The 21,133-nt window shown below is 32.8% G+C and overlaps 4 protein-coding genes across 7 annotated transcripts; 1 reads left to right on the top strand and 3 right to left on the bottom strand.

Annotated features, from left to right (window-relative positions):
• Positions 1–2,345: 2,345 nt before the first annotated feature.
• Positions 2,346–5,331, bottom strand: LOC107427792 (probable plastid-lipid-associated protein 4, chloroplastic). Of its 2 annotated transcripts, none has more exons than XM_016038180.4 (6): positions 4,900–5,329; positions 4,672–4,785; positions 3,423–3,518; positions 2,997–3,071; positions 2,700–2,767; positions 2,346–2,589 (listed from the first exon to the last, which is right to left on the bottom strand). In XM_016038180.4, exons 1-6 carry the CDS (start codon positions 5,224–5,226, stop codon positions 2,517–2,519), a joined length of 753 nt encoding a protein of 250 aa, XP_015893666.2. In that variant the 5' UTR covers positions 5,227–5,329; the 3' UTR covers positions 2,346–2,516. The 2 variants fall into 2 exon arrangements, 1 of the variants encoding a protein (XP_015893666.2); XR_001582316.4 differs by having other exon boundaries at positions 2,520–2,589; positions 2,993–3,071; positions 4,900–5,331.
• A 412-nt stretch (positions 5,332–5,743) lies between these two features.
• On the bottom strand, positions 5,744–8,537 carry LOC107427791 (small RNA-binding protein 11, chloroplastic). 2 transcript variants are annotated; one of them, XM_060811473.1, is made up of 5 exons: positions 8,148–8,299; positions 7,804–7,917; positions 7,634–7,702; positions 7,409–7,515; positions 5,744–6,037 (listed from the first exon to the last, which is right to left on the bottom strand). In XM_060811473.1, the coding sequence occupies exons 2-5, from the start codon at positions 7,838–7,840 to the stop codon at positions 5,966–5,968; spliced, it is 285 nt and encodes a 94-aa protein (XP_060667456.1). In that variant the 5' UTR covers positions 7,841–7,917; positions 8,148–8,299; the 3' UTR covers positions 5,744–5,965. The 2 variants fall into 2 exon arrangements, with proteins under 2 accessions (XP_060667456.1, XP_060667455.1); XM_060811472.1 differs by lacking the exon at positions 7,804–7,917 and having other exon boundaries at positions 7,634–7,704; positions 8,149–8,537.
• Positions 8,538–8,781: 244 nt separating this feature from the next.
• LOC107427789 (uncharacterized) lies at positions 8,782–16,956 on the top strand. 2 transcript variants are annotated; one of them, XM_016038176.4, is made up of 11 exons: positions 8,782–9,238; positions 10,075–10,303; positions 10,433–10,580; positions 11,700–11,798; positions 12,887–13,044; positions 13,535–13,700; positions 14,047–14,183; positions 14,678–15,365; positions 15,640–15,752; positions 16,082–16,337; positions 16,529–16,956. In XM_016038176.4, the coding sequence occupies exons 1-11, from the start codon at positions 9,049–9,051 to the stop codon at positions 16,808–16,810; spliced, it is 2,466 nt and encodes an 821-aa protein (XP_015893662.2). In that variant the 5' UTR covers positions 8,782–9,048; the 3' UTR covers positions 16,811–16,956. The 2 variants fall into 2 exon arrangements, with proteins under 2 accessions (XP_015893662.2, XP_015893663.2); XM_016038177.4 differs by lacking the exon at positions 8,782–9,238 and having other exon boundaries at positions 10,162–10,303; positions 10,425–10,580.
• A 1,494-nt stretch (positions 16,957–18,450) lies between these two features.
• Positions 18,451–20,116, bottom strand: LOC107427796 (pathogenesis-related thaumatin-like protein 3.5). The gene is made up of 3 exons (XM_016038190.3): positions 20,021–20,116; positions 18,833–19,499; positions 18,451–18,669 (listed from the first exon to the last, which is right to left on the bottom strand). The coding sequence occupies exons 1-3, from the start codon at positions 20,094–20,096 to the stop codon at positions 18,537–18,539; spliced, it is 876 nt and encodes a 291-aa protein (XP_015893676.2). The 5' UTR covers positions 20,097–20,116; the 3' UTR covers positions 18,451–18,536.
• Between the last annotated feature and the right edge of the window lie 1,017 nt (positions 20,117–21,133).

Raw genomic sequence — 21,133 nt, 5'->3', positions numbered from 1 at the left:
ATAATCTTAAAATATATATATATATATTTATATATTTATATATATATATATTTATATATATAATATATCCGAATTACAAATTTTTGGAAAAAGCATGAGCTTGAAATCTGCGAAGGCAAATCTTTTGTTGTGAAAATTGAAATATTTCTGATGAACATAATAGTTATGAAGTATAAATATATATAATAGTTGTGCTTGTAGTCGTAATGATATACTTAATTGCTGCTTTGTAAACACAAGGAGTATATGTATATATTTACCAAAACAAAAAGGAGTATATGTATATATGGTATAAAAAGAAGCAATGCACATACAGAACATGGCAGAATATAACACGATAATCAATATATATTAACTCAGGCTTTGATTATATGAAGCAGCTAAGAAATCTGCGATAATTTGATGATTTATGATATATATTCCCACAATAAGATTGAACATATATATATATACACATATATATATTTAAGCAAATGAAAGGAAACCGAGAACTTTCAATTTAGCTGGGTTTGCAAAATCAGTGTCGAAGTGGTCTATTTGTGCTTTCATTTTCCATTCAGTAAATCAGATTTAAGTTGCTCCTCTATAACCAAAAATAAAATAAATAAATAAATAAAAGAAAGAAAGTGAAAAAGGCTCGTTTACTCGATTTACTGCATGTACCTAGATTTGAAATTTTCAATAAATCAAAAACACATATGTGTATATTTATATTGGAAAATAATATAGAATAATAGTTCACAACTTTGCTAATTCAAACTTGTACTTTTTTTTTTTTTGGAAATTTAAAAAAAAAAATTCGTGGTGAATATTCTCGATCTAGGTTTTAATAAACTATGGATCATTAGCAATTGTGGCTTTATAATCATGCAAGAGTCCACAAATTATCCAGCCCATTATCGTCCGGCTATTCCTATCGTCCTCTTCTATAATGCGCAACATGTTAAATTCATATCAAAACTCATATAAAATTTACTAAAAATCGAACTCACAATTCCTGCAAACAGATGTAAAAAGATGTAAGAAGATTTATCAGCTTCCTAACACCTGATCCACGCCGGGGGTGGAGTTCTCACTTGTGCTTATTTAACAAAATTATGTTCTTTTTAACCTCCTCGCAAGTGTAATTAATTCACCCTCTTTGTTGCCAATTCTATGACGTTACTTCTAGCCCCATCAAATGACACACCAAAATTTCCTCTACATATGCTGCTAAGAAAATGAAAGAAAATTACAGATATCATTGATATGATATTTATTATTGTATTGTATCATTATAATATAAATTATTATTAATATGAAAATTGCAATTTGTTGAATGGAATATTCTATTTAATATTCGTTTTTTTTTTTTTTTTTTTTTTTTTTTTTTTTTTTTTTTTTTTTTTTTAATTGAGCAACCTACCAGTAGCCCTCTAGTATTCGGATGGTAGAAGTCGGATAGAGAGCTGTTTAATAGTCACAATAGTCAGAACATCCAAAGTGTTTGGGTTCTGGCTTGTAGAGATTAGGTTTTCTTTTGGAGGTGAAGAGCAACAACCTCCCTATACATTTATATAAAAAGTAGTAGTAGTAATAATAATAATAATAATAATAAGATAAAAAAATGATAAAAACTTTGTCTGTACGTTTAAACATATCCAAATATTCATCAATATTGAAATTTATACAAACTTACCTGATGTACATTGATTCCAGGCAATTGAATTTAACTGATATTCAATCCAATTTAATATAGATATGTTTTTAGATTATTGAATCCATTCCAATCCAAGTGTAAGAAAATAAGTAATCCAATCTCTTGATCAATTTGGATTGATTATGTTAATTGATTTGGATTAAATTCAACTTTTAATGTTTAAATTAGAAAAAACAAATCCAGAAACTTTATTAACTATAAATATTCATAATAATGTGCATATCATTGAAAAAAACTACAAATTAAATAACATAATAATAATAATAGTAATAATAACAACATGCATAAAGTCAAATATTAAATAACTTTTTTTAAGTCAATATGCCAATGATCAACATATACTACAACATAAAAACTATATTGGAATTTGTGTTAAGCAGGTACAAATTTGTATTAAAAAAAGACAATAATCTACCCTGGTGTATCCTACTTGTAATTTATAAACTAACCAATAACACTCAAATACCTAATAAAATTTTAATATATTATATATTTATTGGATTTGATGGATTTGGATAGGATTAGCTATTTTGAAATACCAAAATGAATCAATCCAAGTGGAATTTAGAATTTTCAACTAATCAAATCTAATTGGATTAGATTAGTCAATTTCGTTGGATCAATTATAATTTTGTACACTTATATCTATAGCTCAAAGCATGAAATATTATATAAGATGAAATTAGCTCAGTTAATATGTCCCTTATATAGGTTACAGTTTAAGATATCAAACATTCTCCCCTTTATATTAAATATTGTTATATATATATATATATATATAATAAAATAAACCCTCAAAAATTATATTTCCCAAGAGCTAATTCGGGATCCTATAGGATGGATTCACCATTTTCAATATAAATAAATTCCCTCTATTACCTCTTGATATCCTGCCAAATAACACAACACAATTATTAAAAATAAATACATGTATAATTTAATAATAAACAAAATCAAGTCATTACTAAATGTGTTTATTTTTTATGCTACATATATTTACCTTAATTCCTCATCCAAGTAAGTGATTTCCAATTGACCACGACCACTTCCAGGAGATTTAATAGGTATCTATGAACCATACCAAACTTTTGTCAGACAATATTAATTTTGATCCAAGCATATTGTAATTCCTTATCTTTCCCATTTTGTATGAGTACTGTTGGATTCTAGCTAGTTTGTGCTTGGTATGAATCTTTGCTTAGATGAAACACATAATTGTAAAATCTAAAAGCATAAAAATAGTTAATAAATAAAATATACACGATGAATAGATCTTAGATAAGAGCTTAGTACCTACCAGACTAGCAATCTTGAAGAAATCGAACTTAACAGCCACCCTTCTTGAGTTTAAAGGTACCAGATTAGCTGTGATCTGCACAATAAAAACATCAATTTATAATATTAACATATATATACGTATATTAAAACACACACACATATATATAATTTACAGATACAATGGCGTTGATCAATGATCATGAGCGTCAAAGCACTGGGAATAACAAAATTTCATGGTAATTGGTAAAGTAATATTCATAATAACCTTTCAAAGACTTGCTGTGACGAAATATGTGAGCAATCAACTCCCAACTTATTATTAAAAAATATTTTCTTTTAAAAGGAAACTGCTTTTATTCAGGCTTTTTTTTATTCTTGTAAATCATCGTCTACATGTATAAAAAAATAAAAACCCTACTTTGAGGGAATCATTAGAGAGTGATACCTGATTGAAAAATGGCCAAGATTCCATATTTTGTGCCCTAAGTGTATCAAGATTAATAGCTTGGTAGTTTGCAGTTGATCTCAAAAATTTGGGTCTCTGTCATAACATAAGCTTAGTTTAATATACACAGCATCATTCAAATTTGGAGGTCCACGAGTTAACAAGTTGTGAATTTGTGGACGTCCATACCTGAATTTCATTATATATATATACATAGGAGCAAGAATAAAAGCAAAAAATTGTGGAACTTAAAATATATATATATATATATCAGTCCGTCTATGATGCGGACGGTTCTCATGCGGACCACAGTATTGATGACGGTTTTATATAGTATTGGTGACGATATTCTAAAAAACCGTTGTTAATATTATAAAAAACCGTCACTAATACTGCGGTTCTCATGTGGACCGTCCTTACTATAGAATTTCCGTATACATATATATATATATATGTATATATATATATATATTGCCGGTGAATAACAAAGTAGTCAGAAAAAATGAATCAACCAATTACCCTGCATATTCAACTGCTAAACCCAATCAACCAAAAACCATTCTCAACAAAATAGTCAGAAAAAATGAATCAACCAATTACCCCACACATTCAACTGCTAAACCCAATCAACCAAAAACCATTCTCATTTGAAATATTATATTACATATATATATATATATATAAGTATGAGCTTGAAAGCTTGCAATACAAATCTTTTACTGTGAAATATTCCTGATAAATATAATATTTTTAAGTATAATATAAATTGTAGTTGAGATTGTAATGGGCACTAAACTGCTATTTGTTTCAAATGTAAACATAAGGAGCTATCTTATACTTCTATGTATATGATCATAAAAAAAACATGGAATAAAAGAAGCAATGCAATATACAGATTACAGAACAGGGCAAGATATAATTCTAAGACATGAAAAGTAAATCTATTTTAACTAACGCTTTGGTTATATAAATATATATATATATATATGTATGTATGTATATGGTTAGCAGTCTGTGAAGTGTCAACATATTTTGATTATTTCTGATACATATACCCACAAAAGACTAAAAAGAATCTTCCCAAGTCAAGCAACCAGTAAAGGTGTCCTTGGGGCCCTAGGTTCAAGTATGAACATTCGTTACCCACAAAAAAAAAAAAAAAAAAAAAAAAAAAAAAAAAAATCCAAAAAAGTGTGAAAGAAAAATTATTTAAAGCAAATAAAAGGAGAACTGAGAACATTCATTTTACCTGGGTTTGCAAAATTGATGTTGAAGTGGTGTATATGAGCTCCCATTTTCCGTTCAGTAAATCAGATTTTAGTGGCTCCTTGATTTGATTTACTGCTTCAAGTTTGCGTGCTATCTACCTTAGATTAAACATTCCAATTATCAAAATACATATACATGTGTGTGTGTGGGCTAATAATGAAATCAAATTATTAAAAGGCAGAGGAAAGAAAAGAGTATGAAAACCAACCTGATCAACTCTCTGCTGGTCTTCTGGTGTGGCTTCCGCGCCTCTATCAAGAGGCGCGATGGCCTCAAGAAGCTGTTCCTTGAGAGATTCAGCAACTTTGGCTCTGTTCAAGAAGGCAGGAAAGAATGAAACTCTGGCTCTCCACTTTTGATTAGAAGCTGAAGTACTAGTACTGGTTGGGAGTGTGTGGATGGGGATGGCGGAAGTGGGTTTTTCTGGGAAGTAAGAGTGGATTAAGGGATTATGAAATTGGACAAGTTTCAGAGATGATGATGATGAATGACTGGTGGAGAGGAATGCAGGAGAATATGATGGAGATAGGGCCATAGTAACAGCTTCACTCAACTATGCATGCTTTAAAAGACTACTCAAAGGTTTTGGTCTTTTTATTTTTATTTTTTTGGTTTTATTAAGTTCCTTTGGACAACTAACGTGATTAGCCAAAAAGAAAAATTCAATTACCAACATCATAAGCCTCCAACGCCAACACCCACAACCACAACACCCCATGATCACCTGTTAGATTAACGAAAAACTAAACAAAGGTTAAGTTTTGAAGGGATTCGAAATTAATAGTTTTATATTTATTTTATTATTATTTTACTTTTTCTTATGAAAGTTTTTTTTTTATTTTCTTTCTTCAAAGGTTAAGTAGAAACCATTGTGGCATTTAGTAATTGGACAGTAACAACTCCATCATTGTTAATCGCCACCCTTTTCTAGCCGGGACATAATTTATCAGTTAATTAGTTTGAATTAGAAAAATTGAGTCTTCGATATCAGTAACAGCGTTGAGTCAATTTTTTTTTTTTTTTTTTTTTTTGTTTTCTTTTGTTAGATGATGTTAAAATTAACGATTAATCATTGAATTCACCGATTAGCATTCACACAGCCTCCAACTTTTAATTAGCGTAGCAATGGAGATGGTCCAGTAGCAAAATCTATCTTAAATACATATCACCATGTTTCTTGTGTTACAAGCTATATTTCACCACGAAACTCCCAAATCATGGCTTATAAAATTCCTACATTAAACAACAAAATGACTTGAAGAAGAGCTTCATCGTCAAGAGGTAGCATCCTCTCCATGTTGCATGCTTCTTGCAACTTCAACAAAAATTAGCCTTCCATCAACTATCTGCAGAACAAATAAAGAATTAAACAATTAGGCCCGCATGCCTTCTGAAGCTGGTACATGTAAGAAAATGATACATCTAATAGCTGCATTTTTAATACTATTTGTGTTCTCTAAAGCAAATTAGCATAACGAGCGTCATAATTTGCTCCATGAAGCGCTAGAGGATAAGAGAGAGACATTTATCTTCCTAAGCAGACAATTGTTTATAGCAATTAACAGCAACCAATGTTGAAAAGACTAAATAAGAGAGTGTAAAATGCAAAATCTCTTTAAGTTTTGTTGAGTTTTCAAGTGTAACAAACTCTGAGTTTAGTATCACAAAATTGGGTACATGAAGTAGCCCTCAATAACATACAGACAAGGGAAAATAAGAAAAGCAAAGTATCATCCTATAGGCATACCAGTCAATGACTATATGTAAACGATACTAATCTCAAGAAAATGGACAACAAACCAACAGCACAGCAGAGAATGACGGTCTTTAGGGCCTGGACTATATCGCTCAACATAATAGATTCAATAGATGATATATTTGTAAACAACAGATCCGTCTTTCAACCTAACAATAACATTAGAACCCATTTTTAGTACACAAGAAAGTATGCAATATCAGCATGTAATCAACAAAAATGGTCACCAAATGCTGCTAAACTTGTTCAATGATACAAACAATGGTTTTGCAAAATCCAATTATGTTGGAAATTGTTAATGTGTACCCTTTTCCATACTAAAAAAGGTTTTGAGACAACATCTAGGTAGCCTTAATTTTCATCCGTTACCTTTCCTACTATGGCTTTGCTTTATCACTATTTTTGGCATCGTGTCGTATTTTGAGGATTACTTATATCTTTGCAGTTCTATAAGGGGATTTTGGTACAAAGTCAATCCAAAAATTTTTTCGATGATCACATGCACATGAAAAAAAAAAAAAAAAATAGATAACCACAGACTTCATTCAGGAAAATAAATTTCATTAACAGCATGAAAAGTTGATACAGAGCATCATTGCCCTTCTATCAAATGGTAAAAGAATAGAGGCTGCCAAAAGTCGAAGACAAATGCCTTTATACGCACCTTCCAGAACCACACTCTCAGTGCTTAAAAACTCTTATATTATATTGTTCAGAGAATAACAGTTAAGCAAAATACCAATTTATAGGTTTACCACCAAAACAAAACCCACTTTCTATAAACTAATTGTAACCATTTTTGCAGTATTCTGTTACATCCAAATTAGTGTTCAGAATGCCAAATCATGCAAATAAGTCCACATATATTGTGAGTATCCCTCCCATTCTTATTTTTAAAAGAGCATTGTCGGATATTGTTTAATTGTGTTTTTCATTTTTCCTGAGAGAGACAGACAATTACCCTGCCATTCAAGGCCTTCAAAGCATTACGAGCTTCAACTTCTGAATCGAAGGTAACGAAACCAAAACCTTTGGGTCTTTGAGTTTTAGGATCCCTAACTAACCTTGCTACAAAAAGAAAACAAATCCCATATCAGAAAACATCGTTTAATCAGAAAACTAACCCCACCACTTAAAGAAAATGACAAAAAAAGAAAAATGTTAAACAAATTTAAGTGTGAAATACCTTCTGTAACAGCCCCAAATGGAGAGAACAATTTCTTGAGCTGTTCATTTGTGGTGTAAAATGATAATCCTAAATCCCCAAAAAAATAAAAAACAACCCAACAATCAAAACTAAAACTTGAAATAGAATCAACATTATGAATAAGAGAAAGACAGAGAAAGATTAAGTACTGCTGACAAAGAGCTGCGAGCTCAATCTCTTAGCCATCTGATACCAAATGGCTGTTCATAAAAGATGGAAATTGCGGTAAACCAATATAGTTGGGCGATGTATTCCAAAAGATACTGACAGAGAAAGTGAATAAGGGAGTAAGAGAGAAAGAGAGGCATCCAAATTTCATCACTTTTTCATACCCAAAAAAATAAAAAATAAAAAAATCCAGACGCATACATATTCAGAATTTGATAAGAATATTAAAAAAAAAAAAAAAATGAAGAGTGAATGAAGAAAAAAACAAATAAAGTAAAGGTAAAAAGATTTCAAGCTGAGTCCCATAAGCGAAAGAAAAACTAACCTGAGCTGCCTCGCTTAGTGCCTTGAAGAATACAGATAGTTGCCGATTTCTGTGGTCGCCGGTGGAGAGCTGCCAAACTTTGGGGGCGGAGTTGTGAGGGTTTGCAAGCGACACGATACCACTGAAGCTGGTGTCAGATGAGGACTGACAACCTAAAAATACATACATATATATATATATATATAATTATTTTCTGTAAAAATGATTCAACTATAACGATATATGCACACCATAGCGATGCTAATGCTATTGCAGTAATTTTAATTAATATTTTGAATATTTATAGTCTCAAAAGAATATGGGAAGAATTTTAGGCCTCCATTCAAAAAAAAAAATGTGAAGAATTTTGGATTGATTAATTACATCAATTATTTTTTTTTATAATTTTCTAATCCCATATTATTTTTCTCCAGATGCTATTGCAAAATTTATTTATATTCTTGACTATTATTATATTTTCCCATATTAGTAATAATTCAGAGTATTAAAAAGAAAAAAGAAAATCCACAGAAAAAACAAGAAAAAGAAAAATCCACACTGGAAGCCGTGTGGGAATTTGCTTACTTCTATTTTTGTTTTTTGTTTTTCTGTTTTATCGCGTGGCACTGACCCAACGGATCTATCTGCTCTTCAAGTCTTTTAACTCTCAATCTTAAAGCATTTAGCCCCTATATATAAACTTAAGCTCACATGGGGTATATGGAAATAGGCACTATTTTATGCTCTCCTCCATTCTTTCTGCTTCTCCGTTTCTACCAAATTTCTTCAATAATAGTCCCACATGAAGCAAAGTAAGCTGTTTCCCACTTGACCCGTAAAAGTTTCTGCTGCTTTTTAGCACTTTTAGAGGACCATGAACTCAAAAGTTTTGAGTATTGAGGACCAGACCCAGTAAAGAAAAATGCTTTCAAAATTGCCAATTACCCACTTGAGGGCATCACCAGGTGCTGCACAAAATTATGGGTTTTCTTCAGGTGGGGAGTTTTGCAGGTTTGGGTGTGCAAGGAGTTCTGCTGATCATTATAAATCTGGCTTCAGGCTTGTGGGGAAGTCTTTGGGGGATAGATGGAAGCTCAATGATATCAATGCTAGTGAGCTTTTCTTTGTTTTGCAAATTTGTTAAATTTTGTGTGTTTGTGTGCCGTTATATTGTTGGTTATTACTAATGAACCATCCTTGTAACATTAGCTGAAATGGGTGTTTCTTTTGGAGACCTAATATTAAGCAAGCAGAAAAAAAGAAAACCAAAAAATGGCTAGTCCTTGTTGGCTGATTCGACTCAGTATTAGAGATTGCTGTATTTATGAATACCTTACGGCTTTCACTTTGGTTCAGCTGTAGTAGATTGTTTCCCTTCGGCATTTACCTTTCATTTACATTTTATAAATGTTGATATCAAGAGAAAGAAGAAAAGAAGCTCCAATTTTACCCATGTAACTGAACTTTTTTTTTAAAGTATGCTATGCAGAATTTGGCACAGACTCTTGAGGCATCTTTGTTAGAACTTTCTCATCTATGCAGAGTAGTTATTTGGTCCTTCCCCTGCTGATCTTTGAGACTAAGGGCTTTGCATGCCTTGTGTTCTCATTTTATTTATTCTTGCATCTGGCAGTTTTATTTTGCTGTATTTTTCAAAGATGAAAAACACACAAGCACAAGAACCCAAAAAAAAAAAAAAAAAAAAGACCTTGTGATATTTAGAACCGTATGCTTGGTATTTCACCATATTGGACAATTGAATGGTAGAAAACTCAGACTGTAAATATGGAACAATTTATATGAATAGAATCCTTCTAGCATTGGAGCATAGGAACTCGTATTATCACTTGTTAATGCTTAGTTTGTGCTTAAGATATCATAAATCTGACATTTTTAACTTTGAAATGTTTCAAGTTCTGGCTGTTCAAAACTTTATATTTCTTGACAGATGTATTGCAAGAAAAGTTAAATATATGGCTTGTGAAGACCCAAAATTTTTTGAATGAAGTAACATCACCACTGGTAGGAACCGCTCAGAGTAAAAAGCCTGCTCCCAGAAATGCTTTTGATGCACCAGAAATGGAGAGCATATTCATGACAGAACAAACAATTGATAGCAGAACACCTAACGGAACTCTCTCTTTAGCTGCCATTGTATCCATTGAGCAATTTAGCAGGTGAAATTATGTGGCATCTAGCTTTTTTATTATTATTGTTATATTTTTATGTATTAAGAGCTTGGTTTGTTATGACCTATTCACTAATTAAGCGATTGTCATTTGACTATCTTGAGTTAAGATCTGCAGGATGAATGGATTGACTGGGCAGAAAATGATGAAAATATTTAAAGCACTCGTCTCTGAATCTGTATATAAGGATGCCCGTAATTTGGTTGAGTATTGCTGCTTTAGGTTCTTGTCAAGGGATAGTTCCGATGTTCACCCTTCTCTTAAGGTTTGTAATATTTAGCAAAGTGGGTTTCTTATATTTCTTCACCACGAAGGAATGTGTTCAAGGATTATATTCTATATTATACCCTAATTCAAATCCTTTTTTTAGGATGCTAGTCATACACAGAGATAACTATAAATTTGAATACGGTAACAAATTAATTCAGCAATTAGCATTCATATTTCATTTTTATTGCATGGATACAGTTTGGTTGATGTTAAAATCCTTGAAGGAGAAATAGGAGTCGGAAACTGCTGAATTGTTAGAATATTTTTAAAATATTGTAGATATGTTAAAAGTTCTAATATGTCAGTTGTAAGCAATAATCAATCATGATAATTTGTTTAGGGAAGGTTTGTGCTTTCACTTGAATCACTTCATTTGTACACAATTTGAAGTCTCATGTTGAGTCGGTGCATAATTCATGTTCAATAGTATCCTTGATTTTTAATGCATTTTTTAACATTGCTTTAGATTTTGTGGTTTAGATATATTTATCAAGTTTTGAATACATTTATATCATCTGCTCATTTAGAAATGTTCTTGCAGTTACTTTCATGCCGGTTTAGTAAGAAGATTAAGATATGTTTTGCAACTACTGTTTTTCTTGTGTCCATGTATTCTTTTACGTTTCCTTACAACTGAAGTGTCTTTATCCATTCAAATAGGTTTTAATCGTAATTTAGTTGGGCCTTTCAAAAGGTTCCTTGCTTTGATTTTTGACCGTTCAAGTTACCTGAAGTGGTTTTATTTTTTCCACCCTCTTTTCATTTAGTACCGTGAAGAGGGTGTTATGTTTACAAACTACATTAAACTGAGTGTTTAAAAAATGCTGATGAAGCAGTGTGTTAAAAGTAACTAAATTATATTTATGTTCGTAAAAATTTAGTCTTTGACCAGTATACTTACTGCCTTTGTGCTGCTTTGAAATTTATTAGGTATAATCATTATGAACTTTCAAGTACCAAACTCATTGATATCTTTTCTGCGTACCAAACCCATTGATATCTTTTCTGCTTTTCCTTTTGCATTTTTTACCCTATGCCTTTTTATACTTGTATGGTAAGGGTCTCTTGCAATTTTAAATTTATTTGTTTCTTTGGACGTTTTGGTTTGTCCTAGGAACCTGCATTCCAGAGACTGATATTCATAACAATGCTTGCATGGGAGAATCCTTACTATAAGGAGCTTGCTAATGCTTCAGACCAAGCTTTTTTTAAGGTTCAATTTTCAGATTCTCTTATCTATTATAGCAAATTCTCAAATTCCATGAATTTATGAAACAACTATATAGTTGATTTAGCTTTTGTGTTTTTCATCGCTAATGTGCTTCAATTATATGAAAAGTAGTGAACTAGCTTTGATTATATGAAAAAGTAGTGAACTAGCGAATGGGGTGAAGTAGGTATAGGCATATTCATGTTGGCATAAGCTTTTGCAGAGATAGTATTTCTGCTGACGGTTGGTTGGTAGTAAAGTTGTATATTTGACTGCAACTAAATTGCCGTCATATTTGCTGCTGGTACTTTTAGTTAGTTAACACAATCTTAGAACATTAGGATGGTTCTCCATGTGACGGAATCATGCTTAAATTTACATGCTCCCTTAATTTATTGGTTTCTCTGATGCTGATGGGGTTTGGTTATGTTTTGGATCGATGATCAATTTGAAACTATGATACAATACTAGGAGTGAGAAAGAGATGGGAGAGATGAGAATTTGACTAAAAATTAAAAAGTAGAGAGAAAATATAGAAAGGGAAGAATTAAATAAATAGGGAGAAAATTAGACAAAAAAGAAGGGGAGAGAGAACATGAGAGAGATGTAGCAAGCCAATGTTTTCACCCTTGCTGTAGGCTATTCAGGAATTGGTGGGTAGTACTTTCTTCCCTGATGCCTTTTCTATATGGATTATTCTTATGGTTAGACACATCCCAAAGATGTCTGGCTGACTGACTTGGTTAGTCCCTCAACTTCCAGTGACACAATATTAAAGTTATCATGAATTAAAAAAAAAAATTATAAAGGACTTTTACTGATAAAAGTGGGAGATTTTGAATAATGGATAACGTTTACGTAGGGTGGCTATAAGGGCATATGATTCCATCAGAGATTGATTTGGCAAAAGAAAGATGAGTAGACAAAAGGTGGCATCTAAAATCTCAATCGCTTCATGAATTTTATACGTGTGGAACTATGTTCAGTGTGGGAACGTTTTATATTATAGTGTTTTTACTAGTATGAAGATATTACAGCTTAACACTTAAAAGTAATGTTCAAACGGATTTACTTTCTTTTTGGTATTGCAGAGGAAGCTTGTTAGAGAAGAGGCTTTTGTTCGTATAGCTCCTGCCATTTCCGGTGTGGCTGATCACTCCACGGCACATAATCTATTTAAGGCTCTTTCTGGTGATAAGAAAGGCATCTCTTTGAGCACGTGGTTAACATATGTTGAGGAACTTCTCAAGTGAGCTTTATTATATTGTTTCTAACACTAAGTACTTGTGAAATATACTCTGTCAGAGATGACCTGTACTTGATGTTTGACACATAGACTAATCATACTGAGGTGAAATGTCATTCTATCCAAGAGGTTTATAATGAGGGATAGACTAATCATACTGAGGTGAAATGTCATTCTATCCAAGAGGTTTATAATAAGGGGAGATATTTTAACTCTATATGTCAAATTTTAAACTCAACCTTTGGATCTCTTTGTTAAAACAGTTGGTAAAAATTTATTTTTGTTGTTTCCTTCAGAGCGGGTATTAAAAAAGTTTGCACTCAAACTTGATTGGGAGCCTTAAGAAGTAAGGATACTTGAGTACGAGATTCACATTATTTAAAATTATGGGATATAAAATTCAGATTCTCTTTCCCTCTTCTTTTCTTCTATTTTCTAACATGAAAAATAACTTGATATGTTTTAGGAGGTTCATGTTCTAATTTCTGTGTAGGGTGCATGAAGGGCGCAAATCATACCAGATTCGAGAATGTCCCAACCTTTCTGAAGAGCGAATCCTATGCATTGGTTCTAGCAGGAAGCGACCTGTTCTAAAATGGGAGAATAATATGGCATGGCCGGGAAAACTTACTCTGACTGATAAAGCAATTTATTTTGAGGTATTTCATCTTTTGACATCTCATAGGTATTAGTTTTATTGTTTGAATCTTTTCTTCTCCTTTGGAGATGCTAAATATTAAAATTTCCAGCTCATTACTTTTCAAAAATACTGAATGTCGTTATGTTCTTAGACAGTTTGACTTGCATGGCAATTGTTGAATTTGGGCAAATGTATATTGCCCTTGTTCGGATTAAATTGGATTGTCATGGTAACTATGACTGTAAAGTAGAAGAAGCTTGTGTCTTGTGGTTTTGACTTTTCTATTTTTCAAAAAAATTATTATAGATGTTCATTTGGAGAAGTATTCTTCTCAAATAGTTAATGTATCCAAATCTGTGGTATAGGCAATTGGCTTATCACAGCAGAAAGAACCTGCCAGACTGGATCTTACAAGACATGGGTTTCGGGTAGAGAAGGCAAAAGTAGGGCCTTTTGGTTCCTCTCTCTTCGACTCTGCTGTCTCTATTTCATCTGGTCCCGAGTAAGTAAACATCTTCAATCTCTCTTTGGTTAATCACTCTCGGTTCTTCATTTTGTCTAAATAACTTGGGTTGATTACATTTTGTGCACAATGATAACATGGAGGAGAGAGATGAAAAATATAACCAAACTTGTAAACTGCCGGCTATATCTGTTTAATGAGAAACTTCGAGACTTCAAAAACATGGTGTGATGCTTTCGGTAGCAATAAAATTTCCATAACAGACTGAGTTTGATACATCAAACCATTTCCAATATACCTAAACCTCATACATATTAAGATAGTTGTACAAGAATTTTTTTTTTTTTTAATGTATTGAGGTTCAATATTGACTTTGCTTTATGAATCTTTCAGTTATTTCTGTTTGACTTTTGGTTTTATATAATTTCAATTTGGGATATCAAGTGCCAATTATGAATGCTATCTGATCTCTCTACAATTGTTTTTCTTATTTAGACTTCACCCTCTGAATACTTATGAAAACTTGTTTATAGATCAAAAGCATGGGTTCTTGAATTTGTTGACTTGGGAGGTGAAATGAGGCGAGATGTCTGGCATGCATTTATCAGTGAAATTACTGCTTTGCACAAATTCATCCGCGAATATGGGCCAGAGGATGGTGAAGAGTCAATATTTCACGTATATGGTGCTCACAAAGGGAAGGATAGAGCTATCACCAGTGCCATTAATAGTATAGCTAGACTGCAAGCACTTCAGTTTATGCGGAAGCTATTGGATGATCCCACCAAACTTGTTCAGTTTGCATACTTGCAGTACGCTCCCCATGGTGATGTTGTTCGGCAAACTCTAGCTGTAAATTATTGGGGTGGACCACTAGTCACAAAATTTGTGGGCAAAGTTAGTCAACCAGCTCTAGAAGCAAGGCCTCCAAGTGAAATTGTCGAAAGTAGCAACCATGTTTTTGACATAGATGGAAGTGTCTACTTGCAGCAATGGATGAAGTCTCCATCTTGGAATTTTAGTGTTTCTGTTTCTTTCTGGAAAAATTCCTCATTAAGACAGGGGGTAGTATTGAGTAAACATCTTGCTGTTGCTGATGCAACTCTTGTGGAAAGGGCAGCAGAAACTTGCAGAAAGAAATCAAAGGTGGTCGAAAAAACTCAAGCCACTATTGATGCCGCAATGCTTCAAGGGATACCTAGTAATATCGATCTTTTCAAGGTCAATCTACTTAATTTTTTTATTTTCCTCTTCTATTGAGTAGTTTCATTAATTGATTTTGTTTACTTTAATTATACATTAATAAAAAGTGATTTTTGATTGAAACAATACCATATATAACAGGCTACTATTTTGTTTTGTGGCTTAATTAGATAGTTGAAACTAATGTATCAAGTAGTTTTCATATTGCATAGGTTTCAATTTACATAACTGTTAGCTGTTCTGCTCATTTTGTTTGAAGCATATGACTAAACAGAGGTTTTCTTTTTTCAAGGAACTTCTGTTTCCACTGACTGTAACTGTCCAGAGTTTCGAAAAACTTAGGCGTTGGGAAGAGCCACACTTGACTGTCTCGTTTCTTGCAATTGCATATACAATCATTTTCAGGTAGATCCATCACTTGGTCAAAAGCATGATGTAAACCTTTACTTTTTGCTCATTACCAGTTTATAGCAGGAATTGCTTTTATTCCAAAGACTTAAATGTTAGATCTCTCTTAGGCTTAATCTGGAAAGACATAGTAAAAAAAAATATTGTTTTTAGGCTTAGTTACACAAGCCTTGTGCAGGAACTTCAATTGCTATTTGTAAGAATGAGACTAGAAGTTGATTGAAGGGCCGCCCTTGTGATTGTCTAACTGCAAACTAAGATGCTATGATTTATTCCATACGATAATTGTCTGCCTGAGCTGATTTATTTATCTTTTGTTTTTCCAGGAATCTTTTGTCATATGTATTTCCTACATTTTTGATAATTTTGGCATCTTCCATGCTTACACTTAAGGGCTTAAAGGTGCAAGGCCGCCTTGGACGCTCCTTTGGAAAAGTTACCATACGTGATCAGCCTCCTTCAAATACTATTCAAAAGATTATAGCTGTAAAAGACGCCATGCGAGATGTTGAAAATTATCTGCAGAGTCTTAATGTCACACTTTTAAAAATACGTACAATTACTCTTTCTGGTCATCCCCAGGTATATGATGGCCTAAATTTATGCGTTTCACAATAATTTTTTAAAAATACATTAAAAAATTAAAGTAATTGTTTCTGATTCGTTGAATTGCTTCCCTTTATTGCATTGACTAGAAGCAAATTTTTTCACTTTTCGGTCTTAACTATTTGCTTCAATCAGTTACAAATTATGTTCATTTTAATTATTGCCAGGTAACCACTGAGGTCGCGGTGACCTTGTTAGCTTCAGCAGTCGTTCTCCTCTTGGTTCCTTTCAAATATATTCTTGCCTTCCTTATCTTTGACCTCTTCACACGGGAGCTTGGGTTCCGGAAAGATATGGTAAAGAAATTCATAAGCTTCTTGAAGGAGCGTTGGGAGATGGTGCCTGCAGCCCCTGTAGTTGTATTACCCTTTGAAAGTAACGAGTCAAGATCAGATCTTGAAAGAATAGATAACAAGGACAAATTTAAATTAGAAGAACCAGAGCAGTAGCAACAACTATGTATAGTTGATATGTATTTATATATTTTGAAAAGAGAAAAACAGAGAGAGAGAGAGAGAGAGAGAGAGAGAGAGAATTCAAATATGTACAGAATTTGGAGCAGATTCAATAATAATATTCATATTCTTCTTGACCATATCTACGGGATTATTCAGTTTGTAACTTGTTGCATCTGACTTGATTGATTCCAAACCTACTGGCTCTGACAAGAAACATGAAAAATGAAAGTCGTTATCGGTTATGGACCTATTAATTATGATTTGGAGATGCTCCTAACTTCAACATTTTTTGAAGGCGATGGTTGTTCTCAAGAGTTGGACCACAGCATCGCACATTACAATTCCAGAATTTAGCATTGCACCAGAAAATGGCTATGCACAATAGAAAGCAAACAAAAATTAGGAATGAAGGTAAACGAAACTCGTCCAAGTGTAGTGTTCCAACTATTTCTACCATTTTACCGATATTTCTGTATTCTATATGCTCCTGAGAACCGTTATTAATTTTTATACGCCGGTTCATAGTGGAAGGATTATTCTAATTTCCTTCATTCCAGGACTTTGCTGATTCAGGCTCAAGATGAATTTGGATTTGAACATCCAATGGATGGTCTTACTATTCGCTCCGTGGAAGATTCCTTCATTGATCTCTCCTGCTTGCTAGCCTCTCACCTAGACACAGGCAACATGGTAAAAGTCAAAATGTAGAATGAATTTCACCGTTTCCATTGCAACTAAACAGAGAAAAGTTCAAATGGATTTTTCCATTTTCCATGAGTACCATATCAACAAGATTTCCATTTGGTTTTTATGGAGCCTGCCTGCAACAAATTCAACAAGCATAGCATGACTTTGCTGAGGTTAGAAACTCCATCAAGTTTGATCTACTTGTTAGGATTAGAGAATAGAACACGATTTGTTTTTTTCTGCAGGAAATCAAACTACCTTCCCTTCAAAGTCAAACGTCATTTTGACAACACGGTATATTTTTCTCTCCTGTTCTGAAAAGTCAATAGACCAAAAGATTTGTTCTTTCTGTTTCTTTGTTGGTTTTAACTTATGGGATACTAATTGTGATCAATAAGCTCTAATAAGGTTCGACTTTGAAGGGAAGATAGCTCGATGTCTACAATTTACATTTACTAAATGTCTTGTCACCTTTGGATCTCCCACCCACCATTTCCACAGCCCAAATTAACATTTACATTTTTTTTTTTTTAATTATATTGATTTCATCATCATTAGTGCTTGTTAATGTAGCATCCATGAAGTAGTTTTCTGTATCCATGGCATGCTTTTATGTCCAATTAACATAAGACAAACATTTTTTTTTATATTTACCAAACTATATTTGGAAGCTGTGCTTGCTATATAAATATTCTTTTAGAACCTTAAAGAGAGCACTAGAAAGAAAAAATTTAAAGTATACTTGGAAAAATGATTAAATATTGGATTAATATCATTCACCTCTCTTTTAAGGATTTGACCTAAATTCAATCGAAGTTCAATACGTCAAAAAATTATCATTTACCTTGTATTTGTTACATTCACAATCCTTCGGTTCAACCTCATTCAATACAGCACAGACGCACCCTGTGGTGGTGTAAATCGATTTTTTTTTTTTTTTTGTCTCCTTTTTTCTAACCAATGGAGTTTAAAGACAAATCTCAAGGGGTGTGGATGATATTATCCCTCAAACATTATTCAGAAAGATGTGCTAAAACAGAGTTAGCATCAAGGGTAATAATGCCAGAAACACTATTCCCCACCATCTCTGAGAGTGTATCTGTAAACTCTTAGCTCCATTACAGCCCAGCGTCTGATTGTGATAAGAGCACACCGTTTGGTTCCTAAAATATGTTCAACACCTTAGGTAAGTGCTATATTATATACGTAGCAATGCATGCATGCAGTATATGAAAAATATAGCCATGAAACTTCTGTTTATTTAATTTTATTGTTTTTGCTTTTAAATTTCAATGTTTTCCATTCAATTGGACGTTGAGTTTATACCTTGATGCACAGAAGGTGACAGCAAAATCTGCACCGGAGCATGTTATGACGCTGGTAGGATCATCATATGCGAAGCTATATGCTGCAGGACAAAACTGCTTGAAAGCCTTGGAGTAATTGGTTGGAAGACAAGCAACAGGGTTTCCATAATTCCCTCTACAGCAATACTCATCGGTGTTAAAGACTTCACATGCGCTCCGACAAGCGATGACCTTCCCATCGGACTTGGCTTGAAGTTCCGACGGGCAGCTCTGTCTCAAGTCACCATCACAACCAGCAGTGCTACAATTTCCTTTACCACCATTTAGGGGCTTAACAACTATTGGCAAATTAAAACCATCCACAAGGCTAACATCGTAAAAATCAGTATCTCCAAGGGTAAAATCGGCAATGGTGGCTGGTGGGCTTCCTGGGCCTGTGCAATTTATTGTGTCGCCACAGCCACCTGTTTGGCATTTGCCATTGCCATTCTTGTCAAAATTGCAACCGGTTCGACCCCATATCCGGCCATTCCACCCGGGCGGTGCGGTATAAACCGCGGATTGGCCGGGTTTTAATGCAAAACCTCCACCACTGAAATTCTCATTGTGTGTTATTCCTGGCCATATTGTCTCCTTGCAATAATTTGCTATGGTAAAACTTTTTGCACATACTGATAGCTTAGGCCCTATACAAATAAAAAGAAATAATGAGCATTTCTTAGCTTATCCATGACTATAAACCATCAAAATCTAATCTGACGGTTCTCATTTGATATACAACATTGTTAGGCTACAAAACTTCATGACTTACCTTAAAAATTAGCATTGCCAATCACATTGAATATGCACATATGTGATTCTAAAATACCCGTGAACAAATAAAAAAAACTATGTTCACTCAATTCTGTTAGATATCATTTTCCGTACAAATGGGTGCATACAGTTATTTCGTTTTGTATTTAGTAAAACCCAGTTACATGAACAGATAAAAATTTGTAATGTGAAATAAAATTCTCAAAAACATAAAAAGATGAAATTTTCATATTGTCACATGGCAACATGAGCTCAATATTGTTGGACAACATTACTATTATCCTCCCTAATCAATCTTGGTTTCAGAAATTTCAAAACTCTAAGATGATTAATAATAGTATCATGATAAAACATCATAACTGAAAATCACAGAGCGGAAAAGTAAATATATTACCAGAAATTGTAACAATGTACATGATTAGGATGAGCAACACTCTCTGAAGGAGTAGTACTCTAACATTAAAAGCCATGGTGTTTTTCCTTGGTACTTGTTGACGCTGACATTTTAAGAAGAAGAGGAATGTGGGTTATATATATGAAGTGGAAAGGCAAAGGAAGAATACGTGTGGGAGAGAGTGAATCTGATAACACTGACAGCAAAAAGAAGCTTCCTTGCTTACACACCAAAAGCATTTTTATGATACCTTGCCTCTACTCATTCTCATCATACTTGTTTGTTTTTGTTTTTTTATTTTTTTACATAAACCTTTGTTTTCCTTTCTTTTCTTTTTCATTTGTTTCCTTTTCTTTTTGTTTGGTATATTTACTTTTTCTTCTTCCTTAGTGACTGAAGTACTTCACTTTCCACTGCTGAAAGACTTGGTCATTTTGGGTTACAAAGTTTAGAGCACAAAAAAATCGCATAAAACATATATATCTATATATATATATATATATATATATATATATGTAAATCTCACATTGCTCACATACTATTTTTGTAATTTTTATATGTATCCATGTTTAAAATCTCAGAAAATAACTTAGCAAATTCAATTAGAATAGATGATAGATTATTATAAAAGCTATTAAAATAATAGAGAGGTTTAAATAAATATGTAAAATCTATGAGTACAGAATCATTTATTTTTAAAAAATCGATCACATATAATTTGGTGATATGAAAAAGATATTAATTGGGTATTTTTCTTAATAATCACTTTTTTATAACTAAAAATGATCCATAAAAAATCATCTCCAAAACGAACTTTGAATATTTAACCTAGCCAAGCCTACACAATTAGAATAAATTAGATGGATAACTAGGTTTATTAATTTTTATTAGCCAAACAAACAACATTATCTAACTTACAACCAAAGTTCAGAAATGATCATTAAAAATGTTGAGAGCATTATATAACAAATTTTGTATTATTCATTATAAATATTGGCTATATTATGATCCCTACACTTGTTAAAAGATGGAAGAAGCATCATTTTCAGTCCATTTTTTTGTCTCCTCGTCTCTTGAAAATCCTTCAACTGCCCACTGTCACATATTGCTTTA

Source organism: Ziziphus jujuba, chromosome 9 (genome assembly GCF_031755915.1).
Source record: "Ziziphus jujuba cultivar Dongzao chromosome 9, ASM3175591v1".
NCBI lineage: Eukaryota > Viridiplantae > Streptophyta > Magnoliopsida > Rosales > Rhamnaceae > Ziziphus > Ziziphus jujuba.
This window is presented reverse-complemented; position numbering and strand designations above follow the sequence as displayed.